Source organism: Sparus aurata, chromosome 5, assembly GCF_900880675.1.
Source record: "Sparus aurata chromosome 5, fSpaAur1.1, whole genome shotgun sequence".
NCBI lineage: Eukaryota > Metazoa > Chordata > Actinopteri > Spariformes > Sparidae > Sparus > Sparus aurata.
In genome coordinates, this window is record NC_044191.1 from 3,967,241 (window position 1) to 3,993,304 (window position 26,064).

Below are 26,064 nucleotides of genomic sequence, written 5' to 3' on the forward strand. Positions count from 1 at the left end.
ACAGCCTACCCAAAAGAGATTAGCGCTTTTCACTGATCATCACTTTAAATTCATTAATACAATTGACATGAAACATTGTAAAGACTACTGTGAAAATTACACCTGATCTACATGCAATACAGACATCAGAGTCTTGTTCAGAGTCACATTATTGTTATTGTGATTGCTTTTATAATCAAATTACCAAAAGGAATGAATTAGAGGAATCCCAGTGAGCGTTTTTCCATTGAAAAGAGATTTTAAAAATGTCTATGATCACCGGTGAAAAGACGTTCAGAACTGGTTGGCGTAAAAAAATTTTCACTGACTGTTTAAAGCTGTGATTAAACCTTTACATTTAAACCACATTTCTCCTGGATTCGCACAACATTTGCCTAAACTGAGAGGTTGGAAAGATAACGATAGGCTCTTATTTACACACTGTAGAGAATAAAACATTTTATAGCAAATCCTGTAAAAACAACTGCTGGGTTGAGAAATCAAACTGCCGACCTCTCGTCTGATGCATGGCAGCTCTATCTGTTCCTTCACAACGGCCACATACACTTCGGAAACATGAAGCATCATGTTTATTTCTTCCGCTTGTGCATATGCTTCACAAGTCATGGTGCTGAGTAGTCAGAGCTGCTTTACAGCACTAAGTGCAACTTCGTATTTCACATTAATGTATAAAAAAGCTCCTATAACGTCCTCGAAGCTTCTTGTGTGAAGTTGACAGCCAATATATTTCCATATTCATGACCTTTTATATGAAACATTAAATGCATTGAAATTTAGCGTTCATGTAGACCATTACAATATGACTGCAGAGATATCTTCCCAATACACGTTCAATCAATATCGTCTCTCTTTTAATCTAAAAATGAACACAATTTCAAAATAAACACACATTGTCTTTTAAGCTGGTTGTTCAGGTTGAATATCAACCCATTTGCAACTAGAAATCAATGTTGAAATCCTGATTGTGCTCACTGGGATCAGTAACATGTCTGATCCTCCTCCAGATTTAAGTCCACGAGAAAACTGCCCTGAGTTTTGGATCACTTCCATGCCAGAAAAAGCTTTAAAAGACAACATAAATATCTGAGACTGTACATATTGTAGTTATAAATCTTTAAAGTGAATAGGCTAAAAACCCTCATAATACAAGTAGCAGACACCTGTCAGGATGCAACACATCACATCAGCACAAACGGCTCTCTACTATCTATCTATCTATCCATACATCCATACATGCATGTCCCACCAGTCTGAGCAGACAGGAGTTCCCAGCAGGTGCGTAGAGGACCACGAGGCTGCCTTTCAGCTGTTCAGTGTCCAGCCCCCTCCGCTGGATCTTGGCCCCCCCATCACCAACGCTGATGACTCCACTTTCCCTGCAGCCATCTGAGGCCCCAATCTTGCTCATCTCTGCCTGCCCACAGCGATGCCAGCTGGGGTAGCTGGCGCAGCAGCCAGTCGGCAGCCACTCCAGACTCATGGCTAATGGAGGAGCTCGTCAGTGCTCCTGTGACAGGAATGGCCACGGTCCACCTGCCCTGTCAAACCTACAGCCCTGACTAACAAAATCCTGCTTCAGCATGGTCTGGCTGAGTTTTGGTAGTTTACACGGCATCACAACCAAAGCAGGCTTCCCACAGGAGCAAGCGCTTAACCTCTATGCCTCAGTTTCCTACCTCCAATCTGGATAAGCCTGTGCAGTGGCGGATTAGCTTAGCCCCAGGAGGGAGGAGACACTAAAAATAACAGCAGACTCACAGTGCCTCCTCCATCTCCTTCTGCTCCTGTCCCACGGAGAGTCCTAAGCGCTTGCACCGTGCTCCTCCACTTCCTGCGCAGACCGGATGACATGATCAGGTAGGAACGGGATCTACAGGTCCAAAGGGAGAGACAGGCTTGAGAGCTGCCCAACTGAGCTCTCTGCCTGTCCTCCCTCCTCCCTCTGTCCGTCACTGCACACTATCCTGCTGCTTTTCCTTTGCCTCTCTCACTCCCTGGCGCACTCACTTATTCAAACACACCAGCACACAGAAACACAAGCATTAAGGTGCCAATTTTTCTTCAAATGTGTTTACATCTAGCCTCATTCAACAAAACTGACTCTCTTAAATTTGTTTTTAAAAAACAAATACGAAAATAATAGTAAGAAAAAAACACCCCAATTTTTTGAAAAGAAAGAAAAAAAAAGAAGAAATCCTACATAAGAGCATTGACCTGTGCCAAGTAATTCTATCCACCCTTTTCATTCAGAAGCCTATGGGTGCTGCCATGACAGATAACTACTTCCGCCGACAGTTTTCTGTTTCCGGTTGCCTTGCAACTGCATGACTGACCGCTGTCGCCAAGTTAGCCTTAAACAGCTAGCGTTATGTCATAAATGCTAAATTGTTTTGAAAATGAGCTCAGGTACAACATGTGCCATTGTTGGTTGCCACAACATATCATGAAAATTGAAGTTTTTTTTCAGAAACTTCTTGTGTCGAACATCAACAACTTCGACAAACATGTACATGCCCTACAAGCCATGCAGAGGAAGGGGGAACGGAGACTACGGTGGCTCACGGCTTTGAGACTAAAATAAATATTTGGGTTTATGAATATCTTCCACAGAATGAATATCTTCCACAGAATAGCTGCTGCATGACTACATGACTTCCCTAACCCGGCAATGCACGAGCAGCAGCCTGTCGTCCCGCTCCACTTTCCTTCAGCATTATCCACGCTGCATGTTTAGCTTGATTGACGTTTTAGCTGGGCGCTACTGCTGCCTTCAGAAATATAAACTTGCTTTGTTTCTTCAACTTTTATTTCTTTTGTTACTGTGCAGGTAGTTGAATGCCTCTGTGCTTTTGTAACTGCATAATTCTCCGCCCTCAACACCTGTCGATGTAGCTAACGTCGGGCTATTGCTTCATGTCATCTGCCCACTTCGTGAGAATTGACGGGTGAGGCACTGTGAGAACTGTCCTCACAACTTTTCAAAACATCCGTACTGTGTATCCACCTCAAATTTTTGTCAATTTTGTCGTTTCCTTTGTGTTAAAAGCCATTTTTAGAGCGAGCATGACAGCTACGCTAGCGTAAACACCGAGTTCAGCCAGTTCAACCAGAAGAGCAAAGCCGACTACCGCTATGAACCATAGGTAAACTCAAAAAGTCAGGAATGAGGTGGATATAAAAAAAAGAGTGGGCTAGATGAGTAGTTGGACTGATGGATAACAAGCAGTAGGGTGCTTGGCCCAGAAATGTGCAAAGACTGGCAGGTGAGCAGCCATGTTTCATGCACATGATCTAATATCAAGCTACCACTGAACTATTCATGTAATACAACAGCCTTGAAATGTCAAAGGTTGAAGCTCTTTACGTGTCCGTGTTTTTATCCATTTTTTTTTAAATTGTTTTTATTTTTTTTTATGTTACAGCTAAATTGAATGTACAACATACTAACTCCCAATTCAACTGCTACAACCAATGTTGTTTTGGTCAGCTGCCTAAAAGTAACATCATATCTGTGTTCTGTGTATATCTCATCTGGCTTGGGAACGCCTTGAGATCACTCTTGAGGAGCTGGAAAGCGTTGCTAGGGACAGGGACATCTGGAATACCTTACTGAGCCTTCTGCCATCATGACTGGACCCTAGATAAGTGGATGATGACGATGGATGAATATGTGTTCCAGGCAACAATTGGTACACAAAGGTTATGAGCACAATAATGCTATTTTGGAGTAGTAAAGCCCCTACGAAATTAGGCACTTTGGGCCGCAACAATCCCACAAAAAGCCTGCGAAATCCTGAAGGGGGTTGTACATGAGCAACCAGTTCTGTGTACTCATTCTGGTGCTTTAAAGCTCAGAGTGCTCTGGCTGGTTCTCTCCAGACTTATGCAAACCTCATACGACAGCATGCCCAACATGTATTAACAATAAAGACATCAATAGAAGCAATACATGGCTGAAAAACATCAACACATTTACACTCCTGTTTTTAATGCTGTTAAAAAGACTCTCTGGTTTGTGTTACTATTATTGTCCAGCAATCATAGGTGATCAAGTTCCTTCTATACTTAGTCCAAACCTTGTAATTATTGGGTACAGGGGTCCCACTGTCATACCATGACCTTACTTTGTGCTCCGGCACTACAGCAGGTTTCCTGCTGGTTTGAACCAGCAGCAGTGCAGTGTAGAGGCTGGTGGAGGACGTAATCACCTCTGTGATGGGCTGGACTGTTTATGGTTATTACACTAATGTCTTGTAATTGATAAAAAAAACAAAAAAAAACAAAAACAAAATACAAACAACTAAGTGTTCAATTTTTCCTAAGCTAGAACAACTTGGTAGCTCTTTGCCTTCAGGCTTATACTTATCTTCTGTCAGCCTTCAAAATAGATGACACAACATGGTCTGCTCTCAATAATGCATACATCAAAAGTGCTCACTGAGACATACTGTACTTTGGCATGTGAACAGTGCTGGCATCCTCTCCTCTGCTGTGGACACAGTGATGGGCTCTTTATGTATGTACAGTCGCAGTTAAAAGTTTCCATCCACTCATTAAGAACATGTAGATCATGTCAGTCTTCAGTTCCAATGATTTCTACAGCTCTCGTGTTTCTGTGATGAGTGAGTGGAACACAAACGACTTTATCATTAAAACATTCATGAAGTGTGGTTCAATAATGAATTTATCAGGGGTCTTCTGAAAATGTGACCAAATTGTTGGATAAACAATTTATATATGGTAATTCTAATATTTAGTTAAATGTCTCTCTGCCATTTTCACCCTTAAATACGTGCTTCTGATAGCCATCCACAAGCTTCTGGTCATCCTCTGGCTGAATTCATATCCACTTGAACAGAATCTGTAAAGTTCAGCCCCCCAGCATAAATTGATTGTTCAAGTTGCTGTATGTATATTTTTGAGCCAGCAGATTTGGTCACATTTTCCGAAAACCTAAAAAAAAATTCGGATTTGAAGCGAACTGAAGACCGCCAGGATAAACATTTTCTTTACAAGTGTATGTGAACTTTTGACCACAACTGTATGTGTGTCTCATCAACGATATGATAGTTACCGGAATGAAACTAACTCAAATGATACCCCTGTTGAGTAGCTCCCTCAGTCCATTATCAATGGGCAGGGTGTTCTCAAAAAAGGTTAGCAGAGCCCACTGGGGAACCATGGTCAAGTAGAAGGCTGCAGTCTATCCTGCTGTTGGCAAAGATATGAGTCGGTGGGACATTCGAAGTTCAATCAGCCATCCGCAGATCTCTGTGTATTTACATTCCATTTTCCACATGTTTACAGGCCGTATGAACTTCCATTAAGATAACTCAAAATGACTGTCAATTAGACTGCAATTTGCTACATTCTGCTGCACCTAAAAGCTAGCTGAGTAACACACACCACAGAGTGCCTCGTATAATTCCTGACAAAAGAAAAGTAAAAGGATCCCCTCATTCCTTAAAGATAACAGTGAAACTGTTTTGCCACGATCTACTGCTTTAGTGCTTTTTGGTACTCAGTATGACATGTGAGGTGCCCTAATCCACACGCTCTTTCAGTTCACTCTCTCACCCTTCCCCTCTTTTGACTCATGGGTTGTTTTCAGTGTGTGTGTGTGTCTGTTTGTATGTGTGTGTTTTCGTGTGCATGCCTGTGTCTGCGGGTGGCCCTCAGAGCTTCAGACAGGCATGCTCAGTGCTGTCACAGCACATCGGCATCATAACAGCCTCACACCAAACACAATGCTCTTTCTCTCCCACTCCATTCCTCTCCATTTCTAGAGTACCAGTTACTGCCACAATACAGAACCTAACAACCTAAAAGGTGAAGTTATATATATATGTATATATATATATATATATATATACATATACACATATATATATATATATATACATACATACATACATACATACATATATATATATATATATATATACTATATATATATATATATATACATATAATACTATATATATCATATACTATATATATATATATACATATATAATATAATATACATACATATATATATATATATATATATATATATATATATATATATATATATATATATACATATATATATATATATATATATATATATATATATATATATATATATATATATATAGTTGCCAGCTGAAACATATTAATCACTGCAGTAGTTATCCAATGGAAGGCTCTTACCTGTTTGCTTGGTTAACTCAAGGTGTTGACTTTTTTTTGGCCAGGCAGTGTATGTTGCCATACAGACAAACAAATGTTAGCTTGTAAATACATACATTTTTATAATACTACTTCCTTGGAGCTCAGAGGGTTCACAATGAGACTATTGGAGAAGATAAACAAATTTTGGCTCAGAGTTTCCTTCAACCGCTGATACGCTATTGGCAGAGCAGCAGCAGTGGCAACACGGCTTCTGTGGGAGTGGAAAGGCCGTCAGCGGGGGACAAGGGTGTGTCAGTCTGATGGTGTTCACAGTCTGACAGCTAAACAGATCCTTCACTCATCAAATAAAGCAGAAATGTCCCACATTTCATTACACAAAGCTACAGTTACAGGACCAGTAATGTGGCAACTGGTAGTGTCTTTGGCTACTTATATGAGGGAAAAACCTTGAGACGTATGATGTGTTAAGACCACACAAGGAGAAAATATTTGTGTTGCATAACTCGCCCTAGTGTGATTGTTGTGTTTTTTTTAAAATTGCGTCCACTCATGCGAGTTACGCAAATGAAAATAACCACAAACACGCAGCACCGAGTGGCACCCTTTGTGAATTTCAAACAAAGACATTTCTCTGTAATCTGACTGCAATAAATGGATCAGAAGGAGACTCAAAACAGACATCAGCGACATGAATGTCATGACGTCAGTTGCAATGTTTTGCAATGTTTTAAACTCACACGAATGCTCGCTTGATGCAGAATTTCACACAGAAAAAACAAAAAAAAAATTAAAAGCACCACAGGCAAGAAGAATGTTAAGCAACATAAACAAGTTTATGGACTGAAGCCTGCTGCACCAACATGCCACAGGCTGATTTGTGTAGTATACTAAAATTAACAACAGTCAGCAATAGTCTTAAATCTGTGATTTGTTTGGCTAAAACATGCCAAAACACTGGTGTGGTTCATGCTCTAAAATTAATGTCAGACCTTAATTTCTCCCTCCCAATTTCTACCTGATCACCAGATAATTATACTAATGTACACTCCCCAATGTTCCCAAATGTTAATTTTATATAATTTTCACACCATTTGATATAATTTTACTTTACACTGATGTTGAACCAAACTGTTAAGAAAGTACAGATGTAGACCTGACACTTGTCAGCAGTGTTTGAACTGACTCACTACTTGTAGTATGTGTGTTGTGCATTTGTGTGCTCCAGCTGACTGCTGGCTGGATGGAACTGGTTCCCATCACCTTGTACACATCATGCTGTGTGTGTGTGGGTTAGAGTGTGCACGCCTGTGTGGATGCACTGTGTGTTTTCAGGCCAGTGTTTGTAATGTCACAATATCTCCATTGTTGTCATCCTTAATATGTGGTTGTACTTTGAGCAGCTTACACTAATGGGCAGCTGAGACACAAATCTATGTAGTGCTCTGATAATACTCAATTGAGCTGGCAATTTGCCATTGTTACAACCTGACACTGGCCTTGATAACAGTTTGTTTCTTTAATATATATATTTTTTCAAAAATAATACATCCACGGGGCGTTTAGAGGGGCGCAGATTAAAAGTAATGCGTTTCCTTGAAAAATTATATTTAGTCTGAAATAAATAATTTAAGAAATTTTGACGGGTTTGACAATGACTTCCTGTTTACATCGTACCAGCCAAATAGCGGCCGGCATTGCGGGTTGCCAATTTCGCAACCTCGGCAATGCTCGGCAAAGCTCGGCACAGCTAGGCTGACACTGGGTAAAATGGCGGAGTCTGCAAGCTCTTCAGAGCCCCAGCAAACGGTGCGTTATCTGTCCCAGCAGCTGAGTGACCGGAGAAGAGCAAAAACCAGAGTAAATATCGGTGAAGCATACGCTCGATGGACTCAGGTAAAGGATTTCCACGGCATCAAAACACACGCGGAAATGGCGAACATTCTCCTGGATCGGTAAGCTAACTTGCTCGCTAACTTAGCTAACGTTACCTGTCGGTCAAACTCCTCTGCTATACTTATTTTCATTATATCACGTTGATCCTAGATATGAGAATACTGATCGTGACCCATCGACCTCCACACCCAGTAAACGGAAGAAACGGAGGCGGCTCAATCCTCCTGCCCTGTCCAAACCTGGCAACCCGACCGCTGGAATTACCTTTTTGTTGTCGCGACAACGATCTTGAGACACTAGATGGCGGCATTCAGCTCATATTCCATATTCCACCTTTAAGTACAAAATAATTTTAAGCATTGCTGATTTTCTTACTTTTTCCAGGAAGGCGGGAGTAGATTTTGGGGAGAATCCCATAAATACTGGAATCTCAGTTGGTACTAAACCCTATTCCAGATTCATTCCAGGGCTTCTCCAGGTTTGAACAAGTCAAATTTAATACTCACACGAAGTATGAAAAAGTAAGGAAAAATGCGGTCCCAGAATTACTTTCAAAAATAACCAAATTTATTGCCATTCACAGAGCAACTCAAACAATGAAGAATAGAGTGAGTGAGTGTGTGTCAGGGTATTATAGTTTTATAGTGCTTAAGTAGTTTTCGTTTAGTTTTTATCTGGGAATTTAATTTAATATAGTAAACTATAATAATCCTGGTGTGTGTGTGTGTGTGTGTGTGTGTGTGTGTGTGTGTGTGTAGGTGTGTGTGTGTGAGAATGGAAGATGAGAGGCTACAAGAAAGCAAAGGACAGGAGGGGCTGTCACATACCTCCCCTCACATCAAACTGGAGGAGAGAGGGATATTACTTTTTACATCCAAATCTGTTGCCAAACTGTTTAGCAACAGTGTTCAAAATCCAAAGCACCTCCGCTTTCAACGTCGAAGTTGAGCCGAAGATGGTCTGAATGTCGCTTGACTGTGAGATGGCAGAGGCAGTGCAAAGTTCGGGTCTTGCAGAACTGGATGAACTTGGACCAGGAACTGGTGACAAAGACGTACAGAAGTGTGTGATAGTGTGACTTCGCTGGACACTTTTAGAAGCTATCTGGTGTTTTTCCGATTTTGTGTGCGACACCAGCGCTTTCACACCAAGTGTACCCAAGTTGAGGGTACACTGCGCTTCAAATTCATTATTAGGTTCGGCTTTAAATCAACTGAATTCTGGCTGTTCAAGACTTGTTAAATTCAAACTTTCCCATAGTTGTAGCAGATTGCGCTGTTGAAGTCTTTCCGGAACTGGCGAAGAGTACAGCGATAAATTTCGACCGGGCTGTTGGCAAAATGCCACTTACATTCCTGGATACTTCAGAAAGAAGTACAACACACAGAAGCAAGCGGTAAAGGAACAAAAATAACTAAATGTAATTTAAGACCTATATGCAAAATATATGGACGTATTTAAGACATTTTAAGGCCTAAAATTGACATTTTAAGACCCCGCAGAAACCCTGTCATTCTCTACCAGAACCACAGAGATGAAATTGTCACACAATATTTTCACATGACAGCACAGAAGTGTCAGTTTTTCTAAATGTCAGATTTTTCCTTGAACAAGGTTACATAATAATGTGTCTCTGGGCACTGAACCTTTCATTATTTCACAGTTAGCGCCCTGCAGGACGACCTTCACCTTGCTGCAGTTTATTGAGCTAGAATGACCTGCTCCCTGAACATCAGGCCTTACTTCAGCAGCTGTCAGACCTGTTCAGCCCTACTCACAAGTTCAGAGCCAGCTCAGTCAGTGCTCGTTCACACAGAATCTGTACTATGGGCAGTGCGTAGTGGGTTTTTCTGTTCTCAGAGCTACTCTGTACCTGCAGCCTGGGTAAGGTCTGTGTAGTATTTAAGTATGTGTGTGTATGTAATAATGTACATGACCTACAGTGAACTAGAAAAATTGTATTTCCTGCGAAAATACAGTGTGAATGCTGAAGGCTGAAGCGAGATCTGCTGAACGTACTGCCGAAAATGCACAAAGCTATAAGAATGTTGAAAAAAAGGCGAAAAGCTGTAGATTAACAGGGCAGGAAGATGTTAAAATGGTGAAAGAAGGCAAAAAAGGTGAAAAGTTAAAGGCTGACGAGGACCGAAAAAGTTTAAAAAGGTGAAAAAGGATGAAAAGCTGTAGAGTAAGAGGGCTGGAAGAGGTTAAAAAGGTGAAAACATATGAAAAGCTGTAGAGTAAGAGGGCTGGAGGAGGTTAAAAAGGTGAAAACATATGAAAAGCTGTAGAGTAAGAGGGCTGGAAGAGGTTAAAAAGGTGAAAACATATGAAAAGCTGTAGAGTAAGAGGGCTGGAAGAGGTTAAAAAGGTGAAAACATATGAAAAGCTGTAGAGTAAGAGGGCTGGAGGAGGTTAAAATGGTGTAAAAAAAAGGAAAAGCTGTAGAGTAAGAGGGCTGGAAAAGGTTAAAATCGTGATAAAATATGAAAAGCTGTAGAGTAAGAGGGCTGGAAGAGGTTAAAAAGGTGAATAAAGGATGAAAAGCTGTAGAGTAAGAGGGCTTGAAGAGGTTAAATGGTGATAAAATATGAAAAGCTGTAGAGTAAGAGGGCTGGAAGAGGTTAAAGGGGGGAAAAAAGGATGAAAATGTAAAAAAGTCAAAGGGTGAAAGAGCTTAAGATGGCCGCACATACGCTAGAGCAGGAGCAACCATGGAGCAAGCCAACAAGATTTCCTACATTTCCATGTATATATTGTCTATGTCAAATAAAAGATGTGGAATCCTTCTAAAAAAGTCAAAGGGTGAAAGAGCTCAAATAGGTGAAAAAAAGATGAAAAGGTAAAAATATGTAGAGTAAGAGTGCTGGAAGAGGTTAAAATGGCTGCACATATGCTGCAGGAGGAGCAACCATGAAGCAAGCCAACAAGATTTCCTACATGTTGTATGTATACATTGTCTATGTCAAGTAAAAGATATGGGATCCAAATCCAGCTGAAGAGAATTCTTTCTCCAGATTTTCCAGCTGCTCTACACTGTAGCAATGATGTCACGCACTCTGGCTCCAGCAATACACACTCATTCTTCAGATACACACGCTGGAGAAGTAAGAGAGACAGATCAAAATGTCCCCATAAGAATGAATGGGAAAACCCCTCCCAAACCCCTGCGATTTCTGAAAAAAGCGTAATGGTAATCTGCAAAGTGTGTACATGTCGAGTGTCAGGAGACAGTGCTGAACGCAGTCATGTTGTTTTTATTTCTGTCAAGTGAGAAATGAGGGCACATTAGCGAGAGACAAATCAGGTACCGTCTGCTCTCGGCCAGAAATTTGGGCTCAAAATTAACATTGTGGCTTATGGGCAAGAAGCTGGAGTGCTTGTCGCTCTCTGGCTTCTAAATCCAAAACTGTAAGTCCCACATCTGAAATGAGGCAACCAGCTGACACCCAACAAGATTTCCTACATTTCTATGCATATATTGTCTATGTCAAGTAGAAGATGTGGGTTCAAAATCAAGCTGAAGACAATTTCGTCTTCCATTCTTCGATCGGCCTCCGCACTCTAGCAATGATGTCACGCACTCTAGCTGACGCAATACACACCCATTATAAAATCAGAAGAGGAGCTAAAAATCTTTAAAACTAAAACTGCGATATTTTCAAAACCGTACAAAATTTTTAAAAACTGAATACATCGTCAATAGTTCAAGGTCTTGAGACTGTTTTAAAGTTTGAATGGTGTCTCTCGCTCAACGTATGAGGAACAAAATGAGGTTGAAAGTCGATGAGTTTTGAAGAGGATTTGAAGCTTTTCCCATTTGATTCAATGTAAAAAAAAAATTGGAAAAAGCTGAATTATTGAAAAAGTTGAAAAGTTGAAAAGTTGAAAAGCAGAAGGTTGAAAGAGCTGAAAAAGCTGAATATTTCCAAAAGTATAAAAGGTAGAAAAAAGAAAAATACAAGCAGTAATGTCCTTAAAAAGCTGAACATTTTGATACTTGAATGGTTTCAATCGCTCAAGATTTGTAGGAGGAGATAGGTGCCGAAAAACGTACGGAAGAATAATAAATTCCAGAAGAACAATAGTGTGAATGCTGAGTCAGCATTCACACTAATAACTGTACTGCTGCCCTCGTTTGTGTAAATATTTTGACATACATTATCAGTATCCGTCATCCAGCTGCACATACTGTATGCTGTACTTTACTTTGGACAGATCTGAGGTGTAGTTTAAAACAAAAGCACAATTTTATTTAATTAAAATAACAATAAAATGATTAGAAATATAGTCTATACGTCATTGAATGTGGTATGTGACTATATATACAGGAAATGGTTGACTTTAATTGTGTTGTCTGATCCAAGTTTACTGTGTTAAAAGCAAATTGATCATTACAAAACCCCTGTGCAATCATTTCAACACAGCTGAAAACTGATGTGCTAATTAAGGAAGCTATACATTGGCCTTACTTAAAGCCGTTTCACACCAAGTGCGAATTTCCTTGCGGATTATTCGCACGGAAATTTATAAATAATGATTTCATGGGTTATAATGGGAGATTGCACACCGGGGCGCAACTTTCGTGCGGCAAAAAAAAAACTCCGGAACCACTTTGTCGTCTGCGGAATTCCGTCTGCGAAACTACACGCTTGACCAATGAAATCGCTTGCTTTGTAGACGGGAAGTGACATCATACAACGCAAACGATTTATCTGATATAATGAGCGAAAGTTTAATCATTCTGGTGTCCCAGCTAGAGCTTATCGGGCCCAAAAAATCAAGCCCGGCCCGGCCCGAGCCTCTGCACGTTGGGTCCGAGCCCGGCCCGGCCCATTAACTGTAATTATGAGCCCGAGCCCGATTTATTTTTTAATACGTGGGCTGTTATAAATGACGCTCTCAACTACAATTCCATGTTGTTTGAACCACAGAAATATGTTTAGAATTATCTTAACGAATAATGCAACAAGTGCCGCACTTAATGCACTCGACACAGCCGACACATGTTGTCACTGCCCATGATTTGTTTAAAATGGTTCCACACCTCCGACTTACCTCCAAACTTGCTTAAAGTTAATTCTCCTGTTTTTCTTTTTTTCTTTACATCTTCATGCTCCATGTTGCACTTAAGTTATACAATCAGTGATGCCGGTAACGCGTTACTCTAATCTGACCACTTTTTGCAGAAACGAATAATCTAACGCGTTAATATTTCCAAACCAGTAATCAGATTAAAGTTACTTATTCAAGTCCCTGTGCGTTACTTTCATTTTTGTCAGTTTCCTTAGTAAAAATATATATTTTCGCTTTCTTCTTGCGTCTCGGGGAGTGATGTCACGTGTGCGACAAGTCACGTTTTCAGCATGAGGATAACTCACGTGTAACACCACGCAGCGACACAAACACACACAACAATGGAGGGAGGAGAGAGATGCACGTTTTCTAGCTTGAAATACAGTCATTATTTTGAGTTATTAAAAAAACAACAACACACAAATGCTTGATCAAGGACCCAGCCAATTACTATTGTTATTAGCCGGCTCTGTGGGTGCTGAAGAGCTTGAGCACACCTGTCAGATAATGAACCGCGACTTTTTTTCGTTTGGTGCGAAATTAGAGCACAAGAATGCGAACATTTCGCACCGGACTCAGTGTGCATGTTTTACATGCGGAACATTGCTGCGCGGATATTCCGCAAATCCGTGCCGCATTTTCGTATCGCACCGGTGTGAAACGGCTTTTAGGCTGGTTTAATGACTGGACCATCAGTATATGTGGTTAAGACTCTCCAGTCTTGCTCTGAGAAAAACGCTATTCCAAGAGAGAACTAGCCAATAAACTAAAGATCTCATACAGAGGTTTGTACTACTCCCTTTAAAGAACAGCGCACACTGGAAATAGAAAGACAGTTTGTTGGTTTTTCAGGTCAAATACGGGCTCTACGGGGAACTAGCAAGTTTGAATACATATCATTATGATATCACTGCCATGCTGTGGATTTTGTGGGTATTATGAGTAGTGGTCCCACGAATAATCGGCGTCGTCGACAAAATGATGATGAAATTAGTTGCCAACGAATTCAATTATGGATTAGTTGGTGACACCATCAGGTATGATGTTCATGTAGGCTCTGACATGTAGGCATTTACTGGATTGGAGTAAAGTTAACAATTTGGCAACACGACTAACATCACAGTGTTTCCCACACATTGACTAATTTGTGCTGGTGCCCCACAGAATCAAGACCAACTGGCACATATTGTGTTATTTTTTATTTATTTTTTTTTTAGTGCTACTTAAAAACGCAATATATCTGTTCGACTGCATTTCCTTTCCCTGCTCTCCTTCCGTCTCTTTGTCACTCACACGTCTCACACACACACAGCCCCTCCCCTCTGTGCACACCGCATGTGTCTCCATGAAAACAACATCATCTGTCGAAATACTGTGGAAGCTTGATATTTCGTGCAGACGGCTGGCGAAAGTCACAAGTTTGCAAAAGTTTCGTATGCTGGCCAGGAACTGCCACTCTATCTGATCCTGAATTAACTCCAAGGAGCAAACACTATTTTGACTTGAGGCCAGATCAGTGGGTGCTGCTTGAAGAGCAAATATAGGGGTTGCAGCCTTTTAAATGTGCTACCCTTTACCTTAATGGAAAGAAGTATGCAACCATTTCATGTCTTCCATTGCTGGTCAAAGGGCTACAATGGTCCATACAGCAAACCCTTCATTAACCCCTTCATTTTGAGACGAGCCCTGGAAAAGCATTTTTGGCCAGTGCAGGAAAAAGGATAACCAAGAGACTGGGGAGTCTGAACATCTTCTCAGCAGACGCAAGCCAGTTGCAGCTGCCATTGACCCAAAATATGCAGTATGTGGCAGGTGGCTCAAGGGATGGTTGAAATCCTTGCTATCAAAGAAGCCAAGAAGACTGGGATACGTGTGTGAGCAACAGTAGTGTTTGAGGCAGAGAAGAAAAATCAGCACTGGATAACCTCATTCGGTCTGACACAGACTGTCTCAGTGAGGAGGAAGATGAATCCCAGGAGCACCAAAAGATCCAAATGGTGAGAAATGTTCAGATGTACTTTGCAGAGCCAACAATACTCAAAAAGGAGGACTCTCCCAGATGGTGGAGGGGAAATGAGCGGCGTTTTCCCACACTATCAAAGCTGTCAAGAGCTTTTCTGTGCAATTCTGCAAACTTCCACCCGGACAGAGCATATCTTGTCTGCGGTAGGGAATATCTGCTGTCAGAAGATGGTAATCCTTTCTGAAGACCATGTGGAGACTTACCTTCCTCTGTTGTCACAGAGTGTAGACCACAGAGGCTGGGAGCACAGAATGCACTTTTCTATTCCTGCCACCTTGTGTATTTCTTTTGAGTTTAGAGTGAGGATCGTTTTGATTTATTTGATAAAGGGACAACCACTGTAGTTTTGTTACATTTTATTTCTGCTCCTCCGTTTTAAATTCTAACAGAAAAAATTATATTGGATTTTTAATGTGTCTTTTGTATCAGCAGCAAAGTTCACTAGATTCATTAGTTCTTTTTCTGTGTATGCAGATAGTATTATGCACAGTGCCTTCATGTCCACAGTCCTCTCACAGTCACTTCTTCTATCTGCTTCCTCCTTAGCTTTTCCAGCAGTCTTTGCTGCAGCGGGCTGGAAAGGTCACAGTGTGTGATAGGGCATCCCTGGGTGCTTCAGCCTCTCATCTCCTCTTTGAAGATTAAACTCTCATTTTAATGAAACCCCCCCCCCCCCCCCACTACCTCCCTCTCTCCCTCTGCACATTATAGGACAGAGGGAGCAGTTCTGAAAACTGCTCCACTAACTGAGTCTTTTTAACAAAAGAGTCAGGCTGCTCTGATGTTTACGTCTATCGCCATGCTAGTGGGCCTGATGATAACCACATACCTGGTTAATAGTTATACTGCAACTTACAACATATAATATCTTATTAACCTTATTCAGTTGTGGATTGTAATTTCAATTAATCAATCAGTATGTTATTTGTTTTTTTTTAAAGCATGTATTTTCTGAATCATTGCCTTTGCATTACATAATCAAACTAGAGCCTGACTAATTGTCATTTTTGGGGGCTAAAATGTTAAAATAACTGAAAAAAAAAGATAATATAAAATGCCTCTATACAGCGCATCTGGGGTAATCGAAGTTGCCAGAAGCCCTGAGATCTCAAACTGATTTGTAAAGATGTGATTTTTATTTACACCTTCTTGCACCCACTTCAAACAGGATTCACACTGAAGCTTTTAGCTTAGCAGCTGTAGTGATAAATTCAGCTTTAAAAAAGGGTGTAAATAACATTTTTAAATACATTTCAGACCTCAGGGCTTCAGGAGACTCAGATGACACATCATGTATTCAAAGTTTTACACATTTTTTCAGACTTTTTCACAAAAAATCACAAATGCACAAAGGCTATGCTAAATCAAATGTGCTTTAACAGCAGACTATGGAGCCGACAGCACAGCAGCAGACATATACTCAACATCACTGTTTGGCCAATAGTCATTCATATACATTTGATATTTTGTTTATTCATCTTTGTACATGCTCCTTGCATACAGTCCAGGACTGTCAGACACAACACATGCTCAGGGCCTAGGCTGTCTCTCCTCTTGGAGGCTATGCTGCCAGCTACAGGGAAGAGATGATCAGATGGCGTGACATGCCAGTTGTTCCCTGGCAAATCATGAACATTGCACTTGTATAAAAACACAGTGATTGGTGAAAATAGTTTTTCTTCATGTGTTATGATGGACAAACCATCATTGAAATGTTCAGTTTCAAAAGAAGCCCTTATCCACACAGAGACTCTGCATTGTTGCCACAAAGAAGGCTTGCCTTAATGCCGCCTTTGGTCGTTCAAACTTAACCAAGCAGCGCTAGCTTAATGCCGCTCCAATGCGTCATTTCAGCCCCCCCCCACACATCTTCCTCAGCATCGTTTCAAGAATATTTGTGTCCAAACGGATCCAATGTCAACGATTCAACACGCTGTAGTTCAAATTCCAGGCCTATAAGTGCCGCTTGAAATTCAACAAAAACCTAGAAGAAGAGACGGAGCATGCACATAAAGCTTGCACGCTGCATACAAACAGAGAGTAGAAGGAGAAACCGAACACAACAAGAAGAAGACGAAAATGGCTAGTCGGTTGTCCATAATTCTTTTTCGCTCAGTGTAGTGGTAGAGCAGCATAATATTTTGCCCTAGTAAACCTAATAGGCTCAATATCCTCCGCGGCATGTAGTCCACAATTGTTGTTGTTATTGTTATGAGACGTCGCAGGGTTAAGAGGTCGAAGGCTAGAGGTCGAGGGGTGGGGTGATGGCGTCATCAATATGCAAAGTATGCGGATTCTCCGTCCACAAACGAGAATGCAATGGCAGCGCTTTCGGATTTTTCCACCCTGAGACCAGGTTTCAAAAAAGTGCGTTTACAGGATCCATGTGGACCATCAGCCAAAATGATGCAAAACATGTGCCTTTACACAGAAAAGCGTTTCCATGTGGATGGCCCCTTAGGCTCGGTGATATAAAGTGCTGTTTGTGCCAGTGGGCTGGGCAGCTGTGATGTGCAGGAGCCAGAGTGACTGATCTAAAGGCTGCACAGTTTTCTTTTAGCGGCTAATCTTCCTTTTTGTTCAGAGTTACCTTTTTTGTAAATAAACTAGTTTCAGCTTTAACCAATACATCCTGTTTCTTTTCCCTCCATTACGCTCGGTTTTATTATACTACGTTACTCCCTTCATCCCCTGGCCTTACAGGGACGTAACACGGCACACGTCATAAATTGACATCCGTGTGGTTTTTGTAACGTGTTTCCCATGGTGTCCTGTAGGGCTGTAGCGATACACTAATCTCACGATACGATACGATACACGATATTCAGCTCACGATATGATATATATATCACGATATTCAGCCAACGATACGATTCGATACGATTCGATACACTTACATCATTTTCTGAAAGATTTATAAGGGACAGTGAGATTTTGGTGACATCTTGTGAGTGAATACAACAATAAAACCATTGAATTAATTGTAGGGCTGGGTATCACCAGGTACCTCGCGATACAATACATCACAATATTTTGCCCTCGATAACGATAATATCACGATACAGCGATTCTGCGATAATCAACATATATCACAATACATCACGGTATCTGTGTCACTGAAGAAATTCAGAATTTATTGACTGCACTGAATCCATTTCACAGGATTTACAAAACATTTTCAATCAATTTCACATGAATGACAGCCAAGTAAACAAAGAGTATATTGCACAGTGTCTCTTCTTAACACACACATTGACTACAACTATCATTAAATATCTATATGTGTGGGTTTCAGAGCTACTTAAACCATTTTTTAAATTTTATTTGGTTGTATACCTATGTTTGAATAAAGATAAAGCTGTCCTCCGTAGAGGGGTGGTGGTGGTGGGCCAAAAAAAAATAAAACATTTTTTTTTTTTACATTTTTAAACATCGATATTTGGCACCAGTGTATCGATAACATACCTCAAGACGAAATATCGCGATATATCGTAGTATCGATATTTTGGCACACCCCTAGTGTCCTGCTGTTAATCTAAACATTATCTGCTGACTATTCATATTCATATGGATGCTGTTATAAATGTCTTTGCTTTGAGGGTTGAAATGTGGGTCATTTCTCTTTCTTTGATGGGTGAAGGATCTGTGTAGCTGTTCGACTGTGAACACCATCAGACCAACACACCACTGATCCGCTCCTCTGGCTTTTCAATTCACATAGACACCGGGTCACCTCTGCTATGGCTCTGATACTACCTCCAGAGGCAGATTGGAGCCACAGCGAAGCTGTAAGTTTCCAACAGACGGTGATGCAGAGAACCGGTGCATTATTCCCACACTGAAAGGGCACTGTGAATGGGGCTTGTGTCTCATGGTGGTTTTTAAACAATGAGCTTCTCTGAAGAACTACTGTCTACATCACATACTCCTTTATTTGGTCTGCCATCCATCCTTTCTGGGGCTTGTCTGTTTTATAATTAATTCAGTCTTCATTATGCTGTCATCTGACCTGCTTACTATTAAGGAATCCATTCATGATCATTATGATAATGCACATGGTAACCATATCTGTTTTACATATTAGTAGGGATGGGAACCACCATGTAATGACAGTGGCAAATATTGGCTGAACAAAATATCATTGAATCTTCTGGGGATGAAGAGAACTCAAAGTGAAAAACAAAGCTATCATCGGGAGTCCCTAGAGTCATTCCTCACTTAGGGTTGTTCTGAAGGTGCTGCTATGGGAAAGAACACAAGTTCACTAGCATTACAAGGATTAATTCTCGAGATTATTAAAATTAAGAAACAAGACTTTATTTGAACCAACAATATGACATTTTTAAAACAAAGTAAACTTGGAGTCCTGTACCACTAGACTCCAGAGCAGCGTCGTTCCTCAATTGTGAGACTCCTCAATTCATCCTCAGCACAACTCTGACATATAAAATAGTTTAAATTTATAATAAGTCGACCCAGTGACAGACATTAAGAAAAACTCAAATAATTACACAGACATAGGCAATCTACACGCTAAAGGTCTTGTTTGCTTATGGAGGCAATATGGAGGCATAAGCATGACACTGAGACTGATAACAAGTTTAAAACCCTTGTCCTACACATGCTATCTATCCAAAATATTTCCAATATTCAGTCTTCTTAGTGTGTGCATCCTTAAGTATGACAAATCAAACAAGGCTTGCATGTGAGCAAAGCAAATCTTAATGACTGGCCAGTAGGGGTGTCAACGTTTACAATTTGTTCTACACGTGTAAACGGGGCTTCTAACCGACGTGTACCCGGTTACACGTCGGAGATTTATGATTTCTTTCTATCGCAGTTGTGGTAGCACCGATGCCAGCAGCAGTCTCTCCCTCCAAATTGTTCGGGTGTTTCCATCACAGGTGGTTTAGCATGGATCCCGTGCTGTTGTTGTAAGCCAACTTTGCCTGACATAGCCTACACTCAACTTGATTTCCACTGGCAGTTTGTTCAAAAAACACACAGTGCTCCGCTTGTTGACCGCCGCCATCGTGTCCCCCAGTCAACTTGAAGTGACTTGACGCGACACTGGCTGTGGCTGCGGGTTTTTTTAAATTTTTTATATCAACGTAACATTGTGCCCCATTCATCTATTATGTATGCGGATAACTGCACTAGTGGGAACATTTAAGTGTATAGTTAGTTAATGTTATTATCTGAAGCTTTCAGGCCACATTATCTTACTTTCACTTTTAAAAATTGTGTCCGTCCAATTTTCCTTCGGCGTCGGTATCAATTTATAGCGGGGCGGCTCTGGTACGGAATGTAATCTGTGCCACTGTCGGAAAACGGGTCGGATGCGGTGACCCGTGCAGGACTACGCTCTAAGTGACCATTTTAATCCTCTAGCCAATTATCAAGCTAAATATCCAACATGCTAGTTAACGTCAAAGACTGCGGTGGAAGACGACGGTAAAATATTTCCACTGGATTTATTTATGCCTGAATTTTTAAGGTGTGGCGGCTTTTATTTTTTGCCATGGCGGTGCGCCACAGTCAATTACATGTAGGGGAAACCCTGAATACTATATATATTGATGAGAAATGAACGAGGAGGAGGAAGAAAAAAAGACGTGTAAATGGTTATTGATTTTTCTAAACGGTTATGATTTGTTATCTGTGTATCCGTTTACACGTGTAGACGTTGACACCCCTACTGGCCAGTGTTTTTTTCTGTAATACAAATATGTTCAAGTTGAAGGCTCTTGTAAAAGCTCGGGGGCTTTCTGATGACAGAGTAAGAGTGTGGAGGGTTGTAAATAATTGCAGCAGTCAGAAGCGCAATGACAGAACTGAGTGAAGAGCTGGATGCTGCAGCTACCTGACTCACCAAGGAAACTACAGCTTCCACACAATGATAAATGATGCCGCTGCTATTTACACACTCTCCTCTCACTACATCTGCAATTCTGACTCTCTCCCTCTCTTTCTGTGTGTGTGTGTGTGTGTGTGTGTGTGTGTGTGTGTGTGTGTGTGTGTGTGCGCGTGTGAGATGCCCGGGGATAGAGACTCATCAGTACAGCAGCAGCCAAATCTATTCAACTCACATATTCATTCATGTATTTACTTTCAGCTAGCCAAAGTCAGACAACTTAACACCCATTAGGAGACAAGACCATATCTGACTGCTTTAGTGAAACATGTTAGACAGGAGGACAGTGGGGCTGGAGCTACTGTTGTCTGTGTAAGCAGTTGCCAATTGTATATTTGGATGTGCTCCTCCACGGTATTTTTGGATACTTTTTTAAATGCTATTTGGATTGGACCATAAGGCTATAATCAAGATTTTTGATTACATTTTCGCAGGCAAAGTAAAGCTTCAGACAGCTCTTTGTAAAGTTGTGCTGGAAATAATTTACAGACTGTACTATCCTCCTTCATTTCAGCATGTTAAAACACAATTTAATTGCTGTTCAGTGTAATTGGACATCATTTTTATTAAATGAGCTGAATAGAAAAGAACTAAATATAATAGAATAACAGGAAACAACCTGGAACAACATCCTCAATATGAATAAAGTGATTCATCAGATTAAATAGAGCCCCAAGAGCCATGCAAACACAGTTACATAATGTGTTCTATTTTTTGTAACAACTCAAGTTATTTACTGCAATGCAGGGGCGGTTCTAGGGGGGGGCCAACAGGGGCCAGTGCCCCTGTAACTCTGAGTCTGGACCCCCCTGTGGCCCCCCTGACAGCGAGTCTGCATTACTAATACTATGACAGATTTTTTGCAATGATTTTGTACTGAAGGGAAAGGCAGGAATAAAGTGTCTCGGCAGTTTACTACCCAATCAAAATTGCTGAAATTGTAAACACTGTTTTGTCTGAATGAGGGATTTATCCTTTTTTCCGGGTTGTATGTGCCCCCTTACAAAAAAGCCGGCCCCAACCTGGCCCCCCTATTAAAACTGGTCTAGAACCGCCACTGCTGCAATGGTGTTAGTGCAATAGTGTTCCATTGCTAGTTCTTAGCTGGGGCTAGTGTCAGTTTGGAGTTGGTGCTACCTGAGAATCTTTAAGAACCATTTGCTTGTCCACAGCCTGGGGAGCCTCCATAGAGTCACATTGAGTTAGCCAGCTATCTAATCTTAAGCTTCAACTGAGCTGGTAACGAACACCCTGCAATTTAAAAAAATCTAATTAGCTGAAGTCCTGTATGGAGACTTATTAATATTGTGTGCACAAGTTATCATATTGAAGGAAAAAGATAATTATTCGGTGTGCACTCATTGAAACATTTTCAAACATACATGGAAATTAAAGTGAAGCTCTTGCCAAAAAGCAACCTAGGCTTTATTTGTGAATGTATACGAGTCAAATCTTCGTGTAAAAGCATAATTACGACGAAAGAGGCACTTTTAAGAACGTAGTTTCATTTTTGTCTGCCATGATGGCGGCGCGCCGAAGATACAGCTGCTAACGTGAGTTGTTCAAATACCTTCTTTTTAGTAAACTCTGTATCCACAAACAATTTTCTCAATGCTCGTGTTCATGTGTAGAGACCCTGGTGATACTACGAGCAAAGTTTCATGTTGTGTCGAGCCTTCTTAGTATTTTTAAAATATCGATTTTGATGCTAGCGTACGAGTGCCCCAGCGCTTCATTGAAAATGAGCTTGCCCAAAAACGCAACTACGGTAAATCTTAAAAGTGCCTCTTTCTTTCTTTTTGGTGAGAGTTTCTCGGGGCTCTTCCACCTCATCAACAAACCGATAACGTTACATGAATATACTGAAGCTACAGTATATGAAGCCACTATTTCATGTACCTGTATATTTTTTTAACAGTGCTATGTACATTTCTGTGTCACAAAGCTATTACTCCCAATTAAACTCAGATCTATTTTTATTGTTAAGGGACCATCATGATGCAGTTGTATTTGTACCTCAAAACACAGACCACTGTTATTTTCTGTCTTTTATTTAACTGACCTTCATTTTTTGCATTTTTTAGGTGGATATTACAGAGCACTGGAGGTGACATGGATGGGTTTTTTTTTTTTTCATCTCACACGCGCGACTTACTGTATCTAACGCATGCATCTCATAATTTTAATTGATTCATTAATAAAAGTTAATAAAGTGTCTTGCGTACACACACACACTCGTATAATAACCCTTGTGTGTGTTCACATAATATCTATCTATCTATCTATGTGTGTTATTATGGTTAACTGAATAAAATTCCCAGATAAAAACTAAACTAAAGCTAGTTAAAGTGAAACTCTCGCCAAAATGCAACCTAAGCTTTTTTTGTGAATGTATCAAACCTTTGTGTAAAAGCATAATTACAATGAAAGAGGCCCTTTTAAGATTGACCGTATTTTCGTTTTCAGCTCAAACTCATTTACTATGGGAGTGCATGGGGCACTTTTACGCTAGCATCAATATCGCTATTTTTAAAACACCAAGAGGGCTCGACACATGAAACTTTGCTCATAGTATCGCCAGGGTCTCTACACATGAAAACAAGCATTGAGAACATTGTTTGTGTACACAGAGTTTACTAAAAAGAGAGTTTTGGAACAACTCATCTTAGCAGTAGCTTGTTCCTCTAGCCGTCGTCATAGCAGCCCAGACGTACTCGGTGGCTAGTGATGGCTAGCGGAACAAGCTACTGCTAAGGTGAGCAAAGTTTAATGTTGTGTCGAGCCTTCTTAGTGTTTTAAAAATAGCGAGTTGCTCTGTGAATGGCAATGAATTTAGTTAATTGAACGTAATGTGGGGACTTTATTTTTCCTTACTTTTTCGTACTTCGTGTAGGTCTTAAATTTTGTTCAAAGTAGTCTTAAAAAGTCTTAAAGGAGAACTTCGGTCGATTTAAACATGCAGCTTCATTGCTCAAGCTACCCTTGACTTGCCAGTACCGAAGACGCGAACAAATTTGGTCCAGCCATTACAGAGCTCCGTGAACGGAGACGTAGCATTGAACGCTAACAGCATGGGTTCAGAACTTTACACTGTGTTTTAAGCGTCTTAACATGCTCCACATCTCACACCAAAAGTTATGCAACATCATTAGACACCTTAGCACACAGCACGGTAGCGTGTATGACTCAAACTGAATAAAAAAGTAGTTAAAACAGTGTGTTTGTGCAAGGAGCTACTTACCTGTTTGTTGACATCCGTGTCTTCCGGTAGCTAGACCAAACTAGTCAATCCGTCGAGCGTGCACTTACTCCCTCACTGGCAGAGACGGAAACGTATTCCAGCATTTTCGTGCTTATGTTCATAATGTACATGTCCATGTTACAGCCTGTCATGAGCCATGAGCCTTACAATAGCCTGTTAAGCCTGTTAAGTGCACACTCGATGGATATGCTAGTTTGGTCTAGCTACCGGAGCACACGGATGTCAACAAACAGGTAAGTAGCTCCTTGCACAAACACACTGTTTTAACTACTTTTTTATTCATTTTGAGTCATACACGCTACAGTGCTGTGTGCTAAGGTGTCTGCTGATGTTGCATAACTTTTGGTGTGAGATGTGGAGCATGTTAAGACGCTTAAAACACAGTGTAAAGTTCTGACCCCATGCTGTTAGCGTTCAATGCTAAGTCTCCGTTCACGGAGCTCTGTAATGGCTGGACCAAATTTGTTCGCGTCTTCGGTACTGGCAAATCAAGGGTAGCTTGAGCAATGAAGCTGCATGTTTAAATCGACCGAAGTTCTCCTTTAAATTTGACTTGTTCAAACCTGCAGATTCTGTATGCTGTATGTACGATACGACGCTGTTACTGAGAACTATGTTACAATAAGTTGTAAACGGCACTTGTTCATGATTCCAGCGTCCCATCATTGTTGAGTTAACACCACATTGTTCACTTCATTCGATCATTTGAACCAGAGTGCTACTGCATCTTACTTACTATATCGCAAGTGCAACTTACTATCTCACGCGCGCGAGTTACAGTAAGTCGCGTGTGCGAGACGGTAACTGGCGTGTGCAAGATAGTAAGTCACACTCGTGAAATTAAAAGAAACCCATCCATGTCACCTCCAGGGCTCCGTAGGATATAGTTAGACATTGTCATCAGTAAATTCAAAATTTTTATTGTATATCAGGAAAGTGATTCTGTATTCCAGTGGACAGAAGAGGCACTTTTAAGATTTACCGTATTTTCGCTTTCGGGTCAAACTAATTTTCAATGGGAGTGCTACGGGCACCTTTATGATAGCATCAAAATCGCTATTTTTAAAACATTAAGAAGGCTTGACACAACATGAAACTTTGCTCGTAGTATCACCAGGGTCTATACACATGAACATGAGCATTGAGTTCTCCGAGCAGTCTGCGTGTGCGCATGCAGGGTAAAGTATTGCGAGCGGACTCTGCGCACACTCGAGCTGTTTTTCTCCTGGCTGGCCACAATATTGCTCCAGGGGACAGAGATGCAGGATAAAAAATAGCTTGCGAGTGCTTGGAAAAGCGCTCGGGGGAAAAAAAATGCGTGCGCGGATGTTTGATTTGCACGAGTCTCAATTCTCACGCGCGATTTATGGCAGTATTATATGCCCATACACTGGTTCGAATCTCTGCATGTCGAAGGGTCCTTGAGCAAGATACTGAATCCCAAATTGCTCCTGATGAGCAGTTGGCAACTTGCATGGCAGCCTCCTGTCATCAGTGTATGAATGTGTGTGTGAATGGGTGAATGTGGCATGTATTGTAAAGCGCTTTGAGCACTATAAAAAATGCAAGACCATTTACCATCTAATGGATAGACGGAGATCTGGAGAGGCATACAAGCCACAGTGAACTCTTCCTAAGTTAAAACATTAGTATTGTATTGTTTATCAATGAATACGAACTTGTTTTCTTTGTTTCTTTATTTGAGGTCCAAAAACACTG

At 40.8% G+C, this 26,064-nt stretch overlaps 1 protein-coding gene across 9 annotated transcripts in view; it reads right to left on the minus strand.

Annotated features, from left to right (window-relative positions):
- tjp2b (tight junction protein 2b (zona occludens 2)) overlaps positions 1-26,064 on the minus strand; it is a 266,330-nt gene that overhangs the window by 97,962 nt on the left and 142,304 nt on the right. For 2 of the 9 annotated variants that reach the window (XM_030417299.1, XM_030417298.1), the window contains exon 1: positions 1,247-1,646. The exons of 4 other annotated variants lie outside the window; for them this stretch is intronic. In XM_030417299.1, coding sequence (XP_030273159.1) covers positions 1,247-1,480 — 234 coding nt within the window. In that variant the 5' untranslated portion in view covers positions 1,481-1,646. Of the gene's footprint in view, positions 1-1,246; positions 1,647-1,676; positions 1,960-26,064 lie in introns of those variants that run through there. 3 more of the 9 variants (XM_030417301.1, XM_030417305.1, XM_030417302.1) reach the window with 3 other exon arrangements.